General features: G+C 31.3%; 1 protein-coding gene across 2 annotated transcripts in view; it reads right to left on the bottom strand.

Annotated features, from left to right (window-relative positions):
* Positions 1–4,549: 4,549 nt before the first annotated feature.
* LOC114333378 (complexin) overlaps positions 4,550–21,804 on the bottom strand; it is a 283,657-nt gene continuing 266,402 nt past the window's right edge. For both annotated transcript variants that reach the window (XM_028283351.2, XM_028283280.2), the window contains exon 4: positions 4,550–8,786. In XM_028283351.2, the coding sequence (XP_028139152.1) occupies positions 8,713–8,786 (74 nt within the window). In that variant the 3' untranslated portion in view covers positions 4,550–8,712. The remainder of the gene's footprint in view (positions 8,787–21,804) is intronic.

Raw genomic sequence — 21,804 nt, 5'->3', positions numbered from 1 at the left:
TTCCGGCCACCCTATAGAAACTGCTAAATTTTTATTATAGCAGCGTATTACTCATCGGAAACGTATGAAAGATTCTTCATACCTTTTAGATGCGTAATACGTTGAATCTCCTTTCAGTTTCTTTCGTTATTTTGTTCAAAGTACTTCTTTCGTTTAAGATTAGACCACATAGAAGGTTGCAAAATATGCACATCCATTTGAGTAACATCTATAAGCACAATTATTATTAATAAATTTGTCATCGATAGAAATACAGTGTTTTTAGTTTATAGGTAAAGCAATATTATGCTTTTCCAAATAATCGGAAATTACCACTCTAAAATTTGATAATTAGCCATGTTTGTAAAATGGACCTTTTCAGACCTGATCAATTATCTCGGTGATGTTTTTGTTTAACTGGGCTTGAATATTTGAAATTTGTTATATGTATGTTCATTAGTTCATTAGTATAAAATATATTGTCAGTTATTGTACCAATAGACAACTGCGTTCCACTACATCAATAGTTTATACAAATCCTTTGTTTACTAGTCAAAATAATTTGATTTGGATTGTTAGTTATAGTTCTATATGCCGAATATGATGAAAATTGTGAAAATTATTGAAATTGAGTAGCTTATTTCACAAATAAGGTCAGAAAGAGCTTCGTATGTTAACAGTAAGTATCTTTCTTCTTCTTCATCTAGCCATTCACGTCCACATCTGAACATAAGCCTCTTCAAGTCTTCATTTCCATGGTTTTTTATTGTACGCTACTTGTAGCCAATTTTACCCGGCAGTCCGTTTCAGATCATCTGTCCATTTCATAGGAGATCTGCCTCTGGGTCGTTTGTGTTGGTATGGTCTCCAGGTTAGAATTGTTCTGTGCCATTTGTTTAGATCCCTCCTAGATATACATATTTTGTCCAGCGTATTCCCATTTCAATTTTAATGATTTTTGTACTACATCCATGACTTTGGTTTTCTGTCTTATCCATTTGTTTGTTTGTCTTATCCTGTCCTTAAGTAATATGCCAAGTATTGCTCTTTTCATCGCGTGTTGAGTGACTCTGAGTATATTCATATTTCTTTGTGATTGTCCATGTTTGTGCCCCATATCTTAATATCGGAATAATGCATGCATCAAAAACTTTAGATCGAAGATGTAGCTGATTGTTGATTTCTGAGTATATAGTTCAGTTTGCCGAATGCTGCTCATGCTAACTTTCTTCTTCTTTTTATTTCTTCCACTGAATTCACTATTTAATATTATTTTTTGTCCCAAGTATATACGCTTCAACTTTTTCTATAACTTAGTTTCTATAACTTAAACTTATTATTGTCACGGTTTCTTCGGTTTTTGTTTAAATTCATGCTAACTCCTATTTTAGAAGATTCGGTATGTAGTTTTAAAAGCATGCAACAGTAAGTACATAATACATTAAACCGGCTTCGTTTTACGCCTTTCCGTTCCCAATCGCCACTCCTATCTATTGTGGCAGTCTTCCTCTCTTCGCCTCATCGCCTTGGAGGTGCCCATTATCCACGTAATTGCTGATCTTCCTCGTTTTCGTTTTTCTGTGGCGGTCCATTCTAGTTTTTTTTTGGAATTCTTCTTTCCTCCGCCTTACGTGTCCGTACCATACTAGCTGTTGTCTTTCGATGTGACCTATGATTGTTCTTTCTATTCCCATTTCTTGTCTAATGTCGTCGTTTATACTTTATTGTTTGTCGGCTCAATTAATCAGTAGGTTAACGGATTCACTTCACGGAAAAGAGACAGAATAAAATTTAACTCGATTCTCTTCTTCTTAAGGTAACATCTTCTATCTAAGTTTGGATATCAACATGGCAATTCTTATTTTACTTACAGAAGCTCTAAATAGTTGGTTAGAGTTCAGATTAAACCATTCCCTACATTTCATACAAAAACCCATAAAAGATTTATAATTTCTTGATTCATCTCAGTGTCTCTTATTTTATCTTTCACTTCTCTCTCGGGATGTCTCCATAACTCCATAATTTTCTCTTTGAGAGACTAATATTGCGTCGTCTGAATAGCAGATTATTTTAAGTTGTTTCTTTTTTCATTTGATATCCGTTTTTTGTTCCTACTTTATGTATTATTTCATCCATGATTAGGTTGAACAATTGAGAGCTCAGACACAGCGACACATTGACAGCAGCCTCAATTGTGTCGGTTAGTTCTTCATTTACCTTTAATTTCTTCTGGTATATATTTTCTGGTATAATTATTCCTAGAGGTACTTATTTTGCGTACAATAAGTGGATAACGTCCTTTAATTTGATCCTGTAAAATGCATTCTTCAGGCTCACGAAACATAAATATACCAGTTTGTTGTATTCTAGTTATTTCTCTTGCACTTGCCTCACTATAAATACAGCATCGGTGTATTTATAGTATAGTAGTAATTACTACAGTCGAACCCGCTTATTGGAATAGCATTCGTGCCAAGCAAAAGTAACCGATCGTTGGTGGGTAGTAAAAACGTTTCGGGACCTCAAATTTCTATTACTTAAACCGGAATATCCTTATATCAGATATTCTAATAAGCGGGTTCGACTGTATACCTTTCTTGTCTTTTTAAGTGCAATTGAGTATTTTTTGGGCAGTATTTCGTTTTTCATCTTGTGAATATGTTGTCTCCATTTATCAGTATAATTTAGCTCATTTCGAATGTCTTAATTTCTCATTAGATAGAGTCCTGTCGCCAGTGAAGGTACAACGGCCTCCTTAATTCAAATGGACTTACCCAAGGTTTTTTTATGTATTTTGACCCGTAGAACACGAATTTTTTGGGTAACAGTCGATTCGGATGTCGATAAGATTGTTATAAACAAAGAACTTGAGGAATCACATAACAGCGATTTTTCGCAAAACAGAACATTTTTTTGTATTTTTGGGTCATTCTAAGCAAGAAATGTTTTTACAAGTTTTTCCGTAGGATGCATAGTTTTCGACATAAACGCGGTTAAACTTTAAAAAAATCGAAAAATTGCAATTTTTGAACCCGAATAACTTTTGATTGAAAAATAAAATAGCAATTCTACTTACCGAATTTAAAAGTTCAAGTCAAATTCTATCGGTTTTGATTACTTTCATTGCTAAAAATTAATTTTTTATTTGTTAAACAAAGCTATAAACACATAGCGATTGAATGATGTTTTCAATGCATTTCTCATTTGAAATCGAACGAGTGAAAACGCATGCATTGGGCACGGGAAACACTATGTGTTTATGGCTTTGTTTAACAAATAAAAACTTAATTTTTAGCAATGCAAGTAGTCAAAACCGATAGAATTTGACTTGAACTTTCAAATGCAGTAAGCAGAATTGCTATTTTATTTTTTAATCAAAAGTTATTCGGGTTCAAAAATGGCACTTTTTCGATTTTTTGAAAGTTCAACCGTGTTTATCTCGAAAACTATGCATCCTACGAAAAAACTTGTAGGACCATTTTTTGCTGAGAATCACCCAAAAAATACAAAAAAATGTTTTGTTGTGCGAAAAATCGCTGTTATGTAATTCCTCAAGTTCTTTGTTAATAACAATCTTATCGACATCCGTATCAACTGTGACCCAAAAAATTCGTGTTCTACGGGTCAAAACACATAGAAAAAACTTAGGTAAGTCCATCTGAATTAAGGAGGCCGTTGTACCCCCCCTGGCGACATGACTAATATCTACTCGTCTTAAAAATCTCATCATTGCTGCCTATTCTAAATAAAACATAATAGATAATAAATTTCTTTGTCTTTAATTTTACCATGCTTTTGGTAATTTTTGCTTATTGAGTTGTTAACAAAAACTATGTTCTCTTTAAATGAAGGCAAAATATAACATTTATGATCTTTATATGGACATTCGACAATAAGAAAATATTCTGTGGTTTCTATCGATAACAATTTAAAGACGTCTAAGGCTTGATCTAAATCTACAAGGAATTTGGATGACCCATCATTAAGTTGTGTGCTAGGAAAAGACGAAAATGTGTTTTATAAGAAAATTTTGAAGGAAAGCCCCAAACATTCTTCATATTAAAAATCTACATGCGTTCTTTAAAAAATTTTCTAAATTAAAATTAAGAACTACGCCCTGATCGCAAAAGAAATTTAGGTCTGAATAGGTTATGTTTATATTTTCATGTGAGCTCTTCTGCTGCTCAAAAATTATTTTTTTAATGAGAGACTGCCTAAGATTTAATTTTTTTCAGAGATTACCATCTGTTTACATAGGTTTCATCCTTTTGGAGTCGACAGGACAGCCTATGGTGTGCTCGAAACCAAGTCTAACTGTCATGTAAGCAAATCAATACCAAATAATTTGCTAATGGACGCAATAGCGACATTTATTTAAACAACGAGAGATCTAAAGAAGAGCTATCTCAGACAATCAAGTGACGTCAATAACGTCGAGGAAACGTCAGCTTTTGGTTGAATATATACACGTGTTTGAACATTACGTCGTGTAAACATCTTTTGTAGGTGATTTTAAATACGTACGATTAATGACGTTAAAATACGTTTAAAACACGTTTTCATTTCAGACAGCCCAAATCTGACGTCACAAAAATGGGAGGAACTTAACGAGTTAATGCTTATAATAATAATGTTGTATATTGACGTTTGTAAGCTTAAATTGTCATAAGAAATTTTTCATTTGTTGTTTACATGCTTTGTGTGATAATATAAGGCTTTTCATTTAGATATTTAGTTGAAGAAACGTGTTAATTAAGAGATTTTTATTCGTTTTTCTCAAGTAAGTTAGTTTAATGCAATAGTTCTTCTTGAAAACGGTTTGAGGTTATGTGTTTTGTTTTGTTTTGGTGATTATTTTCTGTTAATGAACTAATTACGTGTTATCGAGTTTAATTAAATTAATTTGTTAATAAATTAATTATTAGTTTATATGTTGTTTTAGTTTTGACACAGTAAGTATACCTATACTCCATCTAATTTACTTACCGTTGCACGTCATCCGCGTCATAGCCCGAGACGTCACATGATACCAACACGAAATATTTAGGCGGTAGGTGTGTTCTTTTTTAGAATCACTTTGCCGAGTACACTGGCGTTACAGCCATTAGACATATTTTATTATATACGCGTAGAAATAATATTTAAAGATTTCTATTAATGTTAACTTAAAGAAATACAAAATAATATGTTTCATTTAATTTGTATAAATGGATTATAAAGCGTTTTTATGAAGCACATTTGTTCGGCACTGTAACTATAATCGAACGAAGGTGATATTTTGGCATAAATTGGTAACATTTATTTGACAGTTGCGGTGATGACACTTCATGTTTGTTTATATTCTTTACTATATATAAGTATTTGTTTCATCATATTTACTGTTTTTATCGTAATTTAACCTAAGATTATAACTTAATTCTTGTTTTCTATTTCTAAAGTTTTTATTTATTTACATTGAATATTAATTTGTTTTGCTGTATAATCCACTTCGGCAAAAATTGTGTAATGTATTTGATTTAAAATGAATTCAAGAATTTTTTGTAATTGGGCAACAATGTCAACTTAGATTTCTAACGTAAATAATGACGTGCAACGGTAAGTAAATTAGATGGACTGTATATAAAAAGTGAAAATTCTATAATGTTGCATTGAGGGTACCTATTGTAATTCTATGCATTTTATAGCCTTCCATTTGGTTTTACTTTTAGCCTATAAGCTAAATTTAAAACAGTTAAATGAAAAATTGCAATACCAACAACGCCCACACGAATAATTATTATTGTGTATTTTTAAATCCATAAAATGAAAAATAATCTAAAAAAACGAGATAAAAACTACGTTTTTTATATCACGTATTTAAAACGTGATAAAAACGACGTCAGTTATGGTGGGACATATTCACGTGACTTTCAACGTCGAAAAAACGTGACAAACTGACGTGGTTTGGTGATAATTATGACGTCTTTTCAACGTTCTGTAAACGTTATTTGGTTGCCTGGGATAGATCTCTTAAGTCGCAAAGCAAAAATCCTGGTAGTGTCGATTCGCTAACCTGAGACACAACCGTCTACGCTACAATCACAATAAAGATGCATTAGAAAATAAACAAGCACGAGGAGCACTCCCAAATCATGATTTGGGAGCGCTCCTAGAACATTCAACGTGTCTTGGTTTGTTTATTTCTAAATAGTGCATTTTTATTGTGATTGTAGTGTAGACAGTTGTGTCTCAGATTAGCGAATCAACTATAACAACTTGAAAGATTTTTATTTTATTTGTATGGGCGGTGACGGTCTTCTACAATATGTTGTATATTTTTTTATGGGTGAACCCAAAATCTCAACTGTGATCAACACGCCTAACTTCACGCGCAACTTTGATATATCATTAAATCAATTTCTTTAATATTCTACTTATATATTTATTTTTCTTAACATTATGTATGCGAGTTGTTGTGAATATGATAGGGTCGTATCCAACTTGGTGCCTATGCATTTTGGATGTATCAAAGTTGCGCGTGAAGTTAGGCGTGTTGATGACAGTTGATCTTTTGTTCCGCACCCTTTTTTACCAACATATTTGCCCTGCGACGATCAATGGCACGTGACTTCTTGGCTTAGTGCTGTCTCGTGTGCCGAATACGTGAAAATTGTGGTCTGCTGGAAGGGGTTTGTTACAAAGTGGGGATAATGTTTTTTCTGTTTAATATACTTAATAAATATAATACAGCACTTTATAAAAGTATACATTTAATGTTTCCAACAGCACAGTGCATGAAAATTGAAATTTACAAGTTACCAAATGCTTTTAGAAGTTTGAAACTGGGATGAAACCGTGGTTTATTCCAAATGCAGATATTTACAGGGGCTTAAGATAGAGACAGTGAAGCAAACAATCGTTAAATGCAGTGATAAATATTTCAAACGACTGAAAAAGCACCCCTACGAATTAGCAGTGAATTTATTGGACAACTCGACACAATTAATTACACTAAACATTAGAACTCCTTTTGACTTACGATTTAGAAAATAAGGGTCTATACTTGGTTTAGTTATTAGTAATAAACTCACTAGGAGTTGATAGTAATTGGACTAAAACTCTTCTTACACATGTTAGTTTAACAAAAATGCTTAGTGCTACTTATTATGATGTAACAGATTGGATTTTAAAACGAATAAATTTTTTTTCTTTGTTTTTTTATATATATGTACAAAAATATAAACATAAACCCATTTTTTAAATTTCCACGAGATCCGAGCGAAGGTCTTCGTTTCGGTATTTGCACACGTTTTCATTTTTTTTGGTAATAAATTTTTGACGTTACAAAAAAATAGGTTAAACTATTTATCTATCTACAAAACCTGTTAACAATTTGCTTAACACTACCACAAACGTATTATGATGGTTTTTACAATGAAAATGGCGTCGAAGACAAGCAGCAGGACAACTGACATCTGTCAAATTTGACACAAAGTGACATTTGACAGATAACTGACGTCTGTCAAATTTGACACAATGTGACATTTGACAGCATTGTCTAATTTTTTATTAGATTTTAGCTGAAACAATAGGTATTACTTTATCAACTTTTTTTGTTGAAAGGGTTGTATGATTTTAGGTTACGATATCTTTAACGAAATTTGTTCTACTTAAGTTAGGTTATGTTTGCATTTAGAATTTTTTTCGGCATTTGTACTTTTGTATAATTCGTTGCTATATTGAGCATGTTTACTTTTAAACGTTTTATTAAAAATTCATTTATGAAAATGTCTCTTTTACACGAAATTTTCCTAGTAAAATGTGTATTATGATATTATAAAATCAACGTTGCCAAATCTTTATCATTAATCCTGTTTTAGGAATATTTTAACATAACCTAAACACATAAGAAGGGTGAACTAATTATTTCCCTCTTTGAATTATAATTTTTAACTTACGAAATATGTGATATATTAATGGTATATAAATAATCTACGAGCTCGGCTCCTAGATTAAAAAGGAAAATTGAAACAGTTTGTTAACCTCAAAAAATTGTTTAGTGTGACGTCATACTGCTGCTATCTTCACGCCAAACTTGAGTACATCTAATGTACACGTGGCAAGGTATGATTGAACACATGTCATCATAATATATTTGTTTTTTGTTAAATGTTTATCGCAGTCTCTTTTTTTGTTTTAGAGGCATTTTGCTGCATGGCCAGGTTAGGTTATTATCGCTATGTTATGGTATAAAGTGGTGGTTATGGGCTAGAATTTGCAACAATTATCTCCTACAAACGAAAAGGTTCTTTATATAAGGACCTACTTGCCTGTGTTTATCTTTAAAATTGCTTTTCCTAAAATAATTATTGGTAGTGTTGTCAAATCCTGACCCTAATAAATTTCTCAAAATTAGTTTTGTAAAAGGGGTCACAGCAAATTTATTTTAGTAAACTTTCTCATTTAATATAATAAATTTCGAACTGTAGGTGGTACAACGCTCGTATAGAACTTCTTATTTAATATACAACCTGAGGGTGTATAAATAGGGGTAAATATATTAATAGTACTTCTAAAAATCATCTAATATTGCTTTTATTCCAATCGTCCAAGAAGTTCTATACGAGCTGTTATAGATGGAACCCTGTTTTGTGAAAATAAATGGTTTCGAAAATAAGTTATTGGTGTGTTTCTCTATAACGGCGACCTATGGTGTAGACGGCCCGCAGAAAGTGCCTTGTGGTATCCCCAAATTCATTGCATAACACATTTACTTTCTATTTGAGACTTCAGTTCATTTACTTGCGTCTCTATAGTGTTCTTCAATTCTGAAATTCAAATAGGGAAATATTGAAAATAACGACATAAATTTAGGGCAAGGTATCACCATACATTCGATCACATCCATTCCAAATGCTAAAGATGTAAAAACTGGTTAATGACAGTTCTTTGTCATCAAGTCTTTATAGTTTTTGTTATCGTTTCATGCCTGTTTTGTGCAAAAATTTTAGATAACCATTACAGCTATTTTAATTTAAAAACGTACATGATCTAAAAAAAGGGAAAACATAACGAAACTTCAAGTAGAAACAGAAAAATAGATTACTCAGGAGATTCTGACATCGATGGAAGAACGTAGGACACATAAACACAAGAATGATGAGGAATTTAAGAAAATTCAGAGTGTTATTAGAAACAAAAGTGACAAAACAAAAGAAAGGTGAATGAACGAAAAGTGCAATAATATTGAAGAAATAGGTAAAAAATACATCAGCTGTAATGTTCACAAGAAAATTAAAGAATTTGTCGGTCTTGGATCCAAACAAGAAACAAACATGTAAAGAAATGAAAACTATTGTTTGACAAAAAAAGGTCGTAGATCAGGACAAAATCAAATGGGCAATATGGCATTTAAGCTATATAAATTACTGGATTTACCCAATACTACTTCTACAAAGGCGAAATAACGTTTTTCATCAAAACTTATGCATGATACTACATACCAGCTTAGGACTAGGGTATATACCAAAAGCATGGATGCTCATAAGGTTAGCTTTTGTAACAAAATTTCGCAAAACTAAACAGGAACAACTAAGTTATTGATTCCCATAAGTTTTGTGCTATTTGTAGTAAAGACAATAACTTAATAGATACATTAGAGATGGTGTAATGTTTGAAAGGCTGATAAATTAAGGAAAATAGAGAGGAAGCATATAGAACATGGAGGAATACATTCTGGAAAACCAAGAGGTGATTCTGAAGGAATATCTTGATATAGGTCTTTAAATATCTCATCCGAAGTGATCACAAGGGCGATGTAATGATTGTCTTTCCAGATTTGTCATCAAATAGACTTAAAAATTTATTAAAAATTATGTAAACTTATTAAAAAGTTACATAAACGTGACAAAAGAACTGTCCTATCCTTTTTTTACATATTATGCTAAGTAAAAGAAAAAGCTAAATGCAGAAATACTTACCCTACAGGTACCAAATACAAAATGCTAGCTTTGAAAACTTTTGTGGTGTAACTTAAATAGTGAAAAGAAAAAAAAAATAAATAAAAAGCAAAGAAAATTTATTAATTAAAAAAAGTACAAAAAATATAACAAAGAAAAATGTCTACCGCGTATACGGAAATAAAATATTTTTTTAGTATTCAAAATTGTATAAAGTTGTTAACATTCTTTTTACAATCAGTGATAAAAATCCCAACACAATCCCAATGGTTTGAGTTCGACTTACCACTTAGAAGTTTTATTTTTGTTTTGAGAACCTAGTTCATAGGAAAGTTATAGTGCAAAACCTAGTGTCAAAGTAGAAAAGTTAAAAAATGAAAAATGCTTTATGTAGCGCGCAATACTGTGGATCGAATTTGTCTGTCGGTTGTTCAAGATGTTTGATTCTTTTGGCCGTTATTCTGTCTCCAGCGCGCGTCGGTGGAAATGGTAGGCTGTATATTTATACTTGTTTTTCATATCTAATATTCAAATAAAACACTTTCAAATTTTGTCACTGTTATATACTTTTTTCTGCCAATGACATGGCGTTTATCTTTTTGAAAAATATTTTATTTCCGTTAGAAACACATACAGCATTCCAAGTACAGTATTTATAGTATTTATAGAATACCGTTTTCGCTAAAAGTACAAAACAAATAATAGTCAACATTAAGAAAATAGAGAGAATACACAACAAATAGAGAAGAAAGAAGATTTAGGCGTATTTTTGGCAATACGTTTCATTATTGTCTTCACATAATGCCTACTATGTTAGAATTTACAAACATGTTTGGTAAATGTTTTATGAAAATGTTTTAGACATTTTTATAGCAGTAAATTGCTAAATTATCTGAATTATCTTATAGAACAATAATTGCGAATATGTACATACGGAAAATTGTCCCAAAAATGGAGTGAGTGACGATATTTGAAACATCGTATCTCGAAAACTATAATTCCTAAAGATTTCCAACAAATTTCATTTTGAAGAGGAACGATATAAGTTTTTTCTGTGAAACAATGTCTATACCTATACCCTGTGGAAAAAATTATGGGACAAAAAAGAAAAATTGTGTTTTTTCGTGTTTTTTGCTTTGTTTTAGGAATATATTTTTGTAAAAAACTTATTTTTGACTTTAGATGTTAATGTTTTAATTGGAAATTTAATTTTGAAAAACTTTTCGGTAGATATATGTACGAGAAGTGCATAGAATTGTTGGTGATGGATTAGAAGGTCCTGAAAATTTCTGACGAAAATAACCAACAAAAGACACTACAAAATGGTGAACAATTAAAAATATTAATAAGAAAAAAATTTTTAGAATGGTCATAGCTGTCTTTGTAATAACATGTGACTGAAGTACATAAATATGTCATTTATTTAATTTTGAGACCTGCCATGAAATGGTCGCGTGATTTTTTCCTCATTCGTTCTTTTAACTATCCAGACGATTTACAGTGTTCTTCTATATTTACAGTGCTATCTTAATTATGATTTTTTGAGTTAAGATCCAAAGTTTTATCAATTGTCTATGAAAACAATAAAAAAGACGAATTACTTCCTAGCTTCGACATTGATTATAAATCACCCATGTAGTTATTAATCAATGGCTTCGAGTAGGATACGAAATTCTGTGTAGAATATTTCGTCGATATCGTAATTAACGTATTCTTTTTTATTACCTACCAGTGGTGTTTCAAAGAAAGGGTACCGGAGCCCACATTTAGAAAATAAACTTTACCAACCTTCATACGACCTATGTAACTCTTCATCTTGTTGAATTCCTGTTTAAAAAATAAATTTAAATATTTACTGATTTTAAAAATGTCTAAGAATATTTTCGAAAAACGGTTTTGCATTTTTATAAATTCTCAAGGCACATTATAATCGATTATTGGTTTGTACTTATAATTAGGGAACTAAAGCATGTACACAGAGTCTTCGTAATATCTGTGCAACAGCCTACTACCATATAAAAATTTAGATTTTAATTTTGACACATTTTTTTATTATTTGTATAATTTGGACCCCTGAAACGATAGATTTCAATGAGCTACTGTAGTATATAGCATTAGCCTTGTCGATAATATTAATAATATAAGTGTTAAGACCAAGTTTATATTATTTGACACAACGATAATATTAAAAGGTCATAAAAACATATATATCTAATATGGACTATAAACTACGAGAGGGTTTCGAAAAATTTGATATTTTTGGTTAATTTTTGTCATAATGCCATTTGCTTTTTATGCTAAGCAGCTTTATATTCAATTTTCTAGACTTGATAAAAAAATTTTTCATTATCGGAAAATCGTAGTAACGAAACTAAAAATTACTATAAAAGTGTAACACAAAAGAATACGGTTAAAAATAAAGTTTACAAAAAATACAAGATCCTTTGTAAAAAGTATATTTAAAAGACCCCAATAAGGGTTACATCACAAAACAAAACGTTTTCGGATTAATAGGTAATCCATCATCAGTGTTAAGCCCTAAAATAGTAAGTATAACCTAATTAATAATAGACAATGTTATAAAAGTTGACTAAGGTTTAGAATTGACAGAGGCCATACTTATAATAGCATGCATGCGTGAGCCACCAAAAAGTTATGGGCGAAAACCCTTTAAAAGTTTCAAGATCTTAAATGATACTACATATTATTATTAATACAGACGGATGTTGCATTACCCATACCTTATTGGTGGCTCACACATGCATGCTATTGTAAGTATGGCCTCTGTCAATTCTTTTCCTTAGTCTACATAACATTGTCTATTATTAATTAGGTTATACTTACTATTTTAGGGCTTAACACTGATGACGGATTACCTATTAATCCGAAAACGTTTTGTTTTGTGATGTAACCCTTATTGGGGTCTTTTAAATATACCTTTTACAAAGGATCTTGTATTTTTTGTGATTTTGGTATGCAGCCAGCTACAGGAATTTTAATTTCCTCGTGGATTTTCAAAATTTACAATTTTTTTAGACCGCTGTTAAAATTACGGTATTAATGAAATCAATTGATTAGGTGTCCATTGATGTCAATCCAAAGTGATGAAAATCCGAAAAAACCAAAATGCACCTCAACATTGCAGAATAAACGTATATTTTTTTATAAGTACCCTTATTTGTTTTTTAATTACGCAAGTAAAACAAAAACCCACTCATTTTGAATCACTCTGATATAAAATTATTTTAAAACACAATACAGGGTGATTGATTAGTAGGGTAAAGCTCAATAGCTCCGCTATAGTAATAGATAGCAATAAAAGTTAATAACAAAAATTTTAGCCACTTTTGAGCTTCACATTACAAAATTAGTTAGAATGTTACAGGGTGTTCGATAACACAGTGGCAGACCTAACTTATGTTTTTTTAAATAGAAAACCCTATATTTTATTTTATATTCGAAATCCTGTTAACTTCTTCATCACAAATATAAAGGTTTGTAATGTTATACAGGGTATTTACAAAGTTATAACCAATTTTGTATGAAAATCGTAACAAGTTCAACTCCTTGTATAAATAAAAATAAGCACAACAGCAATGGTTTATTAATGCCATATTTTTTATTTATTGTCAAAATTTTTAAGAATTATTGATATTGCTAATTTTATTTATATAAAATACAGGGTGAGTCAAAACGAAAGTAAATTATTTTCTCAGTAATATTAAATGGAACACCCTATATTTTATATCATTATTGAAAAGTAACATTAACGTACTTTAATTTTTACATAACATTCCCTATGCCCAAATTTATTAGTTTTCGAGAAATTTTCATTTTTCAGAGCAAATTATTTCAAATGTTTAAATTTATCTAAATTTTAATTAAGTCATGACTGAATTGACAATTGAAGATTACCGATTATCAATCCAGTAATCAATGTAACACTGTAACAAATAAAGAAATAAAAATAATTTATTAGTAATATATTTTACAAAAAAAACACAACCACTACATGCAAAATTTTTGAAACAATTAAAAACTATCTTTTTATGTAAATGCAACAAACAAACAAAGAAAATTAGTAATAAATTTTACAAAATAACAGACAAACACAAAACACAATATTTTGTTAAGACAATTAAACACTACTTTTGTATGTAAATGTAACAATGAAACAAATAAAGAACGAAACATAATTTATCAGTAATACATTTTGCAAAAAATACTGTTTGAAAAAATTAGAAGCTACTTTTAATAAAATATTTTTAATATTTAATTACATAAGGTGTTCAAAATTATCTCCTAACACATTTATGTACGCCTAAAAACGATCATTGAATGAGCTACTTACTATACGGAGCATTTGTAAATTAACACATCGAAATACACTTTGTATTCTATTTTTCATCTCATCCCTTGTTGTTGGAGGTATTTTATAAACTTCATTATTAACGTAACCCCAAAAAAATCAGTCCAGTTTATTAAATTCTGGTAATTTGGGTGGTCACGCTACTGGTCCATTGAAAAATGAAAATATCTCGAAAACTAATAAATTTAGACATAGGGAATGTTATCTAAAAATTAAAGTACGGTAATGGTACTTTTCAATAGAGATATAAAATACAGGGTGTTCCATTTAAAATTACTGAGAAAATAATGTACTTGCGTTTTGACTCACCCCGTATTTGATATAAAGAAAATTAGCAATATCGACCATTCTTGAAAATTTTGACAATACGTTAAAAAATATGGCATTAATAAACCATTGTTGTTTTGCTTATTTTTATTTATACAGGGAGTTGAAATTGTTACGATTTTCATATAAAATTGGTTATACCTTTGTAAATACTCTGTATAACATAACAAACCTTTATATTTTTGTGATGGAGAAGTTAACAGGATTTCGAATTTAAAATAAAATATAGGGTGTTTCATTTAAAAAACATAAGTTTAGTCTGCCACTGTGTTATCGAACACCCTGTAACATTCTAACTCATTTTGTAATGTGAAGCTCAAAGGTGGCTAAAATTTTTGTTATTAACTTTTATTGCTATTCATTACTATAGCGGAGCCATTGAGCTTTCCTCTACTAATCAATCACCTTGTATACGTTTTAGCTTCATATGAAACATTGTATGTTTTTCAAACGAAGTGCTGCATAAAATTGGCAAGGAACGGGAAATGTTCAACATAGTGAAAGTTAGAAAAACATCATACTTAAGCTACATACTGAGAAACAATAACTGCCGATATGCTCAACTAATGGTGAAAGGAAAGATCAATTGAAAGACGGGACTAGAAAAGAAAAGGCTACCGTGGCTCAGAAACATCCGACAATGGACAGGGCTAAATTTTGAACAGCTAATAAGAACAGCTGAAGACAAAGAAGAGTTTGCAATTGTAGTAGCCAACCTCCATTGAAGAGAGGACACTTTAAGAATAAATCTGTTTTTTTTGTCACCTTTTCTGTCGCTCATATGCGCAATTTCTGCCTGGCGCGTCCAAGTCGAGGGAGTGGGTATCTCTTGCTTCATTAAACTGGGGATATTTATATGGGGACCCCGTTCCGTGGAATATAACACGACCCCCTAGTCCAGGGATAAGGATGTAGACCAAAACTATGATAAAGGTGGAGAATACATTATATCCAGTGAATTCAATGGAAGTGAGAACCCCATTTCTAAGGATGGCACAGAAACAACCTGGAAGGGCAACAACGATCACCAGTAGGTACTAGGAGCAGACCCAAAAAATGATCCTAAACCGGCTTCTTGCTAGAATACCCTAGGTCAGACTGAAATAGTTACGGCGACAAACATACATAGTTACGAATAGTTAGAGCGATACGGTACGGAGACAAAGAAAGTAAGTAGGAAACTACAGCATTATATTAATCAGTCTTTAGATTTTTCTTGTCATGTTGAGAGAACAAAAGGAAATAGTCCCCTTGAATGGCCAGGCGGTGAGTGAATTCAATGGAAGTGACAACCCTGTTTCTAAGGATGGTATAGAAACAACTTGACGAAGGGAAATAGCGATCACCAGTACTAGGATTAGGCGCAAAGGATACTAGGATACTTCTTACTAGAATACCCTAGCAAGCCTAAAATAGTTAGAGGGCTACGGTACGGAGATGAGGAAAGCAAGTAGGAAACTACAGCATTATATTCACCAGTCTGTAGATTTTTCTTAAGTGCTGAAAGAACAAAAGGAAATAGTCCCTTGAATGACCAAGCGATGCGACCACACGTTTCACGCTACTAAAAAACCCGGTTTAGTGTCAATAAAAGAGTCTATTTTGGGATTGGTCGATTTACTTACAACCAGAATTTTACCCCGTTCCTTTATAACCAAAACTACAAACGCTCCAGAATGCAGATACTATTCACATATTGTAGTAGAGAAGAAATAGCATTTACAGGGTTATAGATCTTTTTAAAATCTAATAATTCGTAAAAAAATAATATTTATTTGCTGAGAAACTTCTCAGAGTTAAACAAGACACGCATTTTTTGAAAATGTCAACAATCCGATACGTTCTACAAGGAGTGAAGAATGCTTAAAATTTCAGGACTGTCTATCGGTTTTTGCAATTTTTTAAGTAAATAATAAACCAGCTGCAGTTTCTCAAGCTTTATTGAAACAATTTTAAAGCCTTTTAATAGTAAAAGAAAATTGGAATGTCCCCAGTGACCTGAAAAATACAAATTTTCCGTTTTTGTAGTTACTATAAATTTTTAATAAATTTGGATAATTGTGCTGCTGGTAGGTAAGAGATATTAAAATGTATAATACTCAAAAACAAACAATGAGTACAAAAAATTTTTATTAAAACAAAAAGAAAATGAAATTTCAGTCCTTTAAAAGCTTTTAAAAATCCAGACTACAAAGATTATAAATGCTGTTAAAAGCATTAAGCTAAGTACATAAACATTATAAACCGATTATAAGTATATTCAGCTTTAAATTTCAACAAAAATATCACATTTTTCCAGAGTGTTCTACTTGTGATTGCATTTTTTACGTATAATAATTATATGTCTACTTTTCATTGTGCTCATATTACAGTCATGTAGGATTTTTCACGAAAAAGATCCACGTGTTCACTAAAAAAGATTTTGCTTTATATTTTATTTTTCAAAAGAAGTGAACTCGTACTTAAGCCTCTGCTACGTGGTGGTGAATTACAAGGCGAAATATAATTCTGGGATATTGTGTCTTGTTAATGGTGACGCAACACAACCTTATTTGCTAATGAAAAAGGAGTATTCTAATAAATCAAATTGACTATTCCAATTTTAGTTGATTATAAGCTATATTATTTAGGATACCTTTATTTTATTGTAACATAAATATTGTATCGTTCCGAAGGCGAAGAACTCAACGGTTTTGTAGAGAAGTGAAGGAAAAATGTAATAAAAAGAAAAAGCTTACCTGAAATATATTATCTCAACCAAGACACAAGATGCATACGCTAATTACAAGAAAATAAGAAACGAAAAACATTTACTTGTAAGAAAAAGAGAGGACAATCACAGAGAACGTTTTTCGAAAGACATGGAACATGATTTATATGGTCAACAAAAGAAAATATGTCGCTTTATAAGAGGTCAAAGAACGGAGGTGAAAGGAACGAATAGAGACAACAAAACACATAAAAAGGATATATGGATTGACCATCTAAAAAAAGCTCTAAGCAGACAACGATCAAATGACGCCAGAACCGGAAACAACAGCAATTAGCACAAATGAAGGAGTAAATTAAATATACAGAAAGTTCGAAAAACATTTGAAAATCTGAAGAACAGAAAAGCTGCAGGTAAAGACGGAATGCCAAACAAATTACTGAAATATTGTAACAGAGAAACAATGACAGAAAAATTAACATCATTAATAGTACATTCTTTCACGGTTTTTGCTCTAAATTTTAAAGAACCGCTTGGATTGACATGGAATTTGGCATACGTATAGCTTACATATCAAAGAAAAAAAGTGATATTGTGCCGATGTGTGCTTTTGCCCTGGGAGTGACTTTCACCCCCTCTTGGGGGTGAAAAAATATATGTCCAAAATAAGTCCGGAAATGGGTAAACTGACTAATTTTAAGTAACTTTTGTTCTATAGAGCTTTTTAGCCAAGTCAACACTTTTCGAGTTATTTGCGAGTGAATATGTTCATTTTTGAACAAAATATGCACATTTTTAGAGGGTTTTTCGCAAATACCTCAAAAAGTAATTATTTTTTCGAAAAAACGTTTTTAGCAAAAATAAAGCCTATTAACATGTAAAAAAATGGTGTACGAAAATATCGTACGCGTTAGGTCTCTGGATCTCGTAGAACCAGAGTTATGGCCAATGAAAAACAGGTTCATATTCACCAAATTTCAAATAGAATATTTCGACGTGAAATATCCAAAAAATTAAGCACTTTTTGGGAGAAACCATTATAACTTTTTTAAAGTGTTTAAAAAAAGCTTTATTTTTGTTTTTACAAAAAGTTTCTAGCATTAAATTTAAGCAAGTTAAGCTCAAAATAAAGTTGGTCCCTTTTGTTTTGGCAAAAAAAAAATCGGGAAGACCACCCCCTAATTAGCAACCTAAATGAAATTAATCTTTACCGCTCCACAAATTATTTTACTTATGTAGTGTTTATATGATCTGTAAGTTTCATCGATTCAAAGTGCTTATTTTTGAAAAAATTTGGTTTCAAAGTAAAATTTTTAAAAATTTTAATTTTGAAAAATATGTTTTTTTTTCAAAATAACTTAAAAATTGTTAGAGATACCAAAAATCTCGAAAACCAAAAAAGTCAGAATTGTTTTTCTGAATATCATGTATTTTTGTTTTTCTGTAAGACAAAAATTGATTAAGATTTGGTGTTTCTAAATTTGCATACATTCGTGATCAGTGACTCGTTCAACCCTTTTTAACTACAGCCCTTTCAATAATAAGGACTTGGAACCGATGAAACTTACAGATCATATAAACAATACATACACGAGTCAAGAGACTTGTGAAATCGTAACGATTAAGTTCATTTAAGATACTAATTAGGGGGTGACTTTCTCGATTTTTTTACCAAAACAAAAAGGGACTAACTTTATTTTTAAAGTAACTTGTTTACTTTTGATGCTAGAATTTTTTTTATAAAACAAAAATGAAGCTTTTTTTAAACACTTTAAATAAGTTGTAATGAGCTTTCCCCAAAATGTGCTTCATTTTTGGTTATTTCACGTTAAAATATTCCATTTGGAATTTGACGAATATGAACCTATTTGTCATTAGCTATAACTCTGCTTCTACTAGGTATGGAGACGTGATATATACACCATTTTTTTTTTAAATTTTTTATAGGCTATATTTTTGCTAAGAATGTTTTTTCGACAAAATACTTACTATTTGAGTTATTTGCGAAAAACCGTCTAAAAGCTTAGTTATTTTGTTGAAAAAATTAACATATTCACTGCCAAATAACTCGAAATGTATTGACTTAGTGAAAAAACTCTATAGAACAAAAGTTACTTAAAATTAGCCAGTTTATCCATTTCCTGACTTACTTTGGACGAATATTTTTTCACTCCCAAGAGGGGTTGAAAACCACCCCCAGGACAAAAGCACATACCGGCATAATATCACTTTTTTCTTTGACTTGTTAGCTATGTGTATGCCAAATTTCACGTCAATCCAAGCGGTTCCTTAAAATTTAGAGATTTTGCAATATTTTACCGTTAAAGAACGGACTATAATAAATTAGCAAAATTATAAAACACAATAAAATACCGGTAAAATGAAAATCGAGCAAACTAATTCTACTATTCAAAAATAGAAGATAAAAATAGCCAGAAAACTACAGAGGTATAGGTACAGTTCTAAAATATATTTACATTTATTTATTTACTTTGATGATGTTTATTATCAAGTGGTGATTTCGGCAACCAATTTGACCGTTAACTTACTTGGCCTCGATCTTGCAGGCAAATAGCCATATTCCAACATGGCCAAATGCCAAATTCCGAGAGTAATGTACCCTCGGTAGAGTGTAAATATAACATAAGACTTTTTACAAGTACTTTCCTCTACTTTGAGTTTAAGATGTAGACCAGCGGTTCTCAACCTTTTCGAGTCATGTACCACCTACAGTTATTTTTATTATTTTTGGTACCACCTATATTTTTAGATTGTATTATTAATACTTACTAAGTTGTACTACTATTTAATTTTTTTTTGTGTTTTGTGTACAACCGCAAATAATGATATGTACCACCAGTGTTACATGTACCACAGATTGAGAACCGCTGATGTAGACAATGTAACATTTTATAAACGTTTTTCTTTTTCGTGAAATATATGAAATATTATCTAACATCACATTGGGGGAAAATTTTAAAAACACGAAGAACTTCTTAACGTTTTTCTGCGTTCTGCAACAAAAACCAACAAGAATTGTAGTAAATTTTCGGTAAATTTGGTACTTGAAGAAACTACACCAAATTCAAAATGACCCTTTAAAATCTTTGTCAATTTCTATGACATACCACACAGTGATGACACCAATTAGCTGATTTGATTAATAAACTATTGTACATTTATCTACATTTTTCTCTGAGTAACTTTAGTTTATCAACTTAAATTATTAAATTTAATGATAAATTATTATTTGTCATGAAACAAGTGAAGTAGAAGTCGATAGAATATAACAAACCCAGATACATTTTCTTCGTAGACCTAACAAAAGCATTTGACAGAGTCAGACTTAGCGATATATTACAGAAAATGAAGCAAAAGAGGGATACCGCAAACATTGTGGAAGCCATAAAACATATGAACAATAACAACATGACAAAAATTAAAACAAACGACACCACTACGGCTAACATACCAACACCAGGGGAAATTAGGCACGGAGACAGCCTCAGCCCATTTCTATTCAATATGCTGATGGATGAAATAATAGAAGATGTACAATCGCTACAACTAGGATACAGACTCGGTCACAGTAGAATCATTACATTGTGTCATCCGGATGATGCAGCCCTGATTGCAGAGGATGAGAATGACCTACAAATACAACTTTATCGATTCTAGCAAGCATGTCGACGATTGAACATGAACATATCGTCGCAGAAAACAAAATGCATTACCATTGCTAAATATCCAATTAGATACAAGCTCGTGGTGGAGGGGAAACCCATAGAATAGCTAAACCAGTTCAAATATCTATGTGTAGATTTATCAAGTTATCACGATCCAGACAATCCCAGATGCGGTCTGGGATAACCCATATATGAGGATGTACAGCAAAGTTAGAATTTATAAAACTTGCATAAGACCTGTTATAACCTATGGTATTGAATCAAGAGAAGACACTAATAAAACCAAAAGCATGCTACGAAGAGCCGAAATGAAGACACTAAGAGAAATTTCAGGGAAGACAAGAAGGGATATCATCAGTCAACAATGTGCCGTGCAAGATGTAGTAAGATAGGGTAGGCAGATACGAAGAGAATGGTTCAGTTATGTAAAAAGAATGCAGGAGCACAGACTACTAAGATTTGTCCCAGAAAGAAAACCAGCTGGCAAGCGTCCACCTGGGAAACCACCAAAAAGATGGAGAGGTGCTGGCAGTCTACCTCTCAAGAAACACTTCAACGTCGGAATTAACAGATCGACAGATCTACAACAACTATAACAAGAAGGACAAATTATTAAAACAAATAAACTTTTGTATCTGATCAATCAGGAAAAGATCCGAGGTAAACATTTTTTGTAGAAGAACATCATGGCTGAAGATTCTAAGACAATGGTAAGGAAATCAACTACATCATTATTTAGAGCTGCTGTCAATAAAGTCACCAAGCTACCAATATGGTAGCTAACGTAATATTCAA

Source organism: Diabrotica virgifera, chromosome 5 (genome assembly GCF_917563875.1).
Source record: "Diabrotica virgifera virgifera chromosome 5, PGI_DIABVI_V3a".
NCBI classification, from domain to species: Eukaryota; Metazoa; Arthropoda; class Insecta; order Coleoptera; family Chrysomelidae; genus Diabrotica; species Diabrotica virgifera.
The sequence above is the reverse complement of the archived record's forward strand: the minus strand, read 5'-3'. Positions and strand labels throughout refer to the sequence as shown.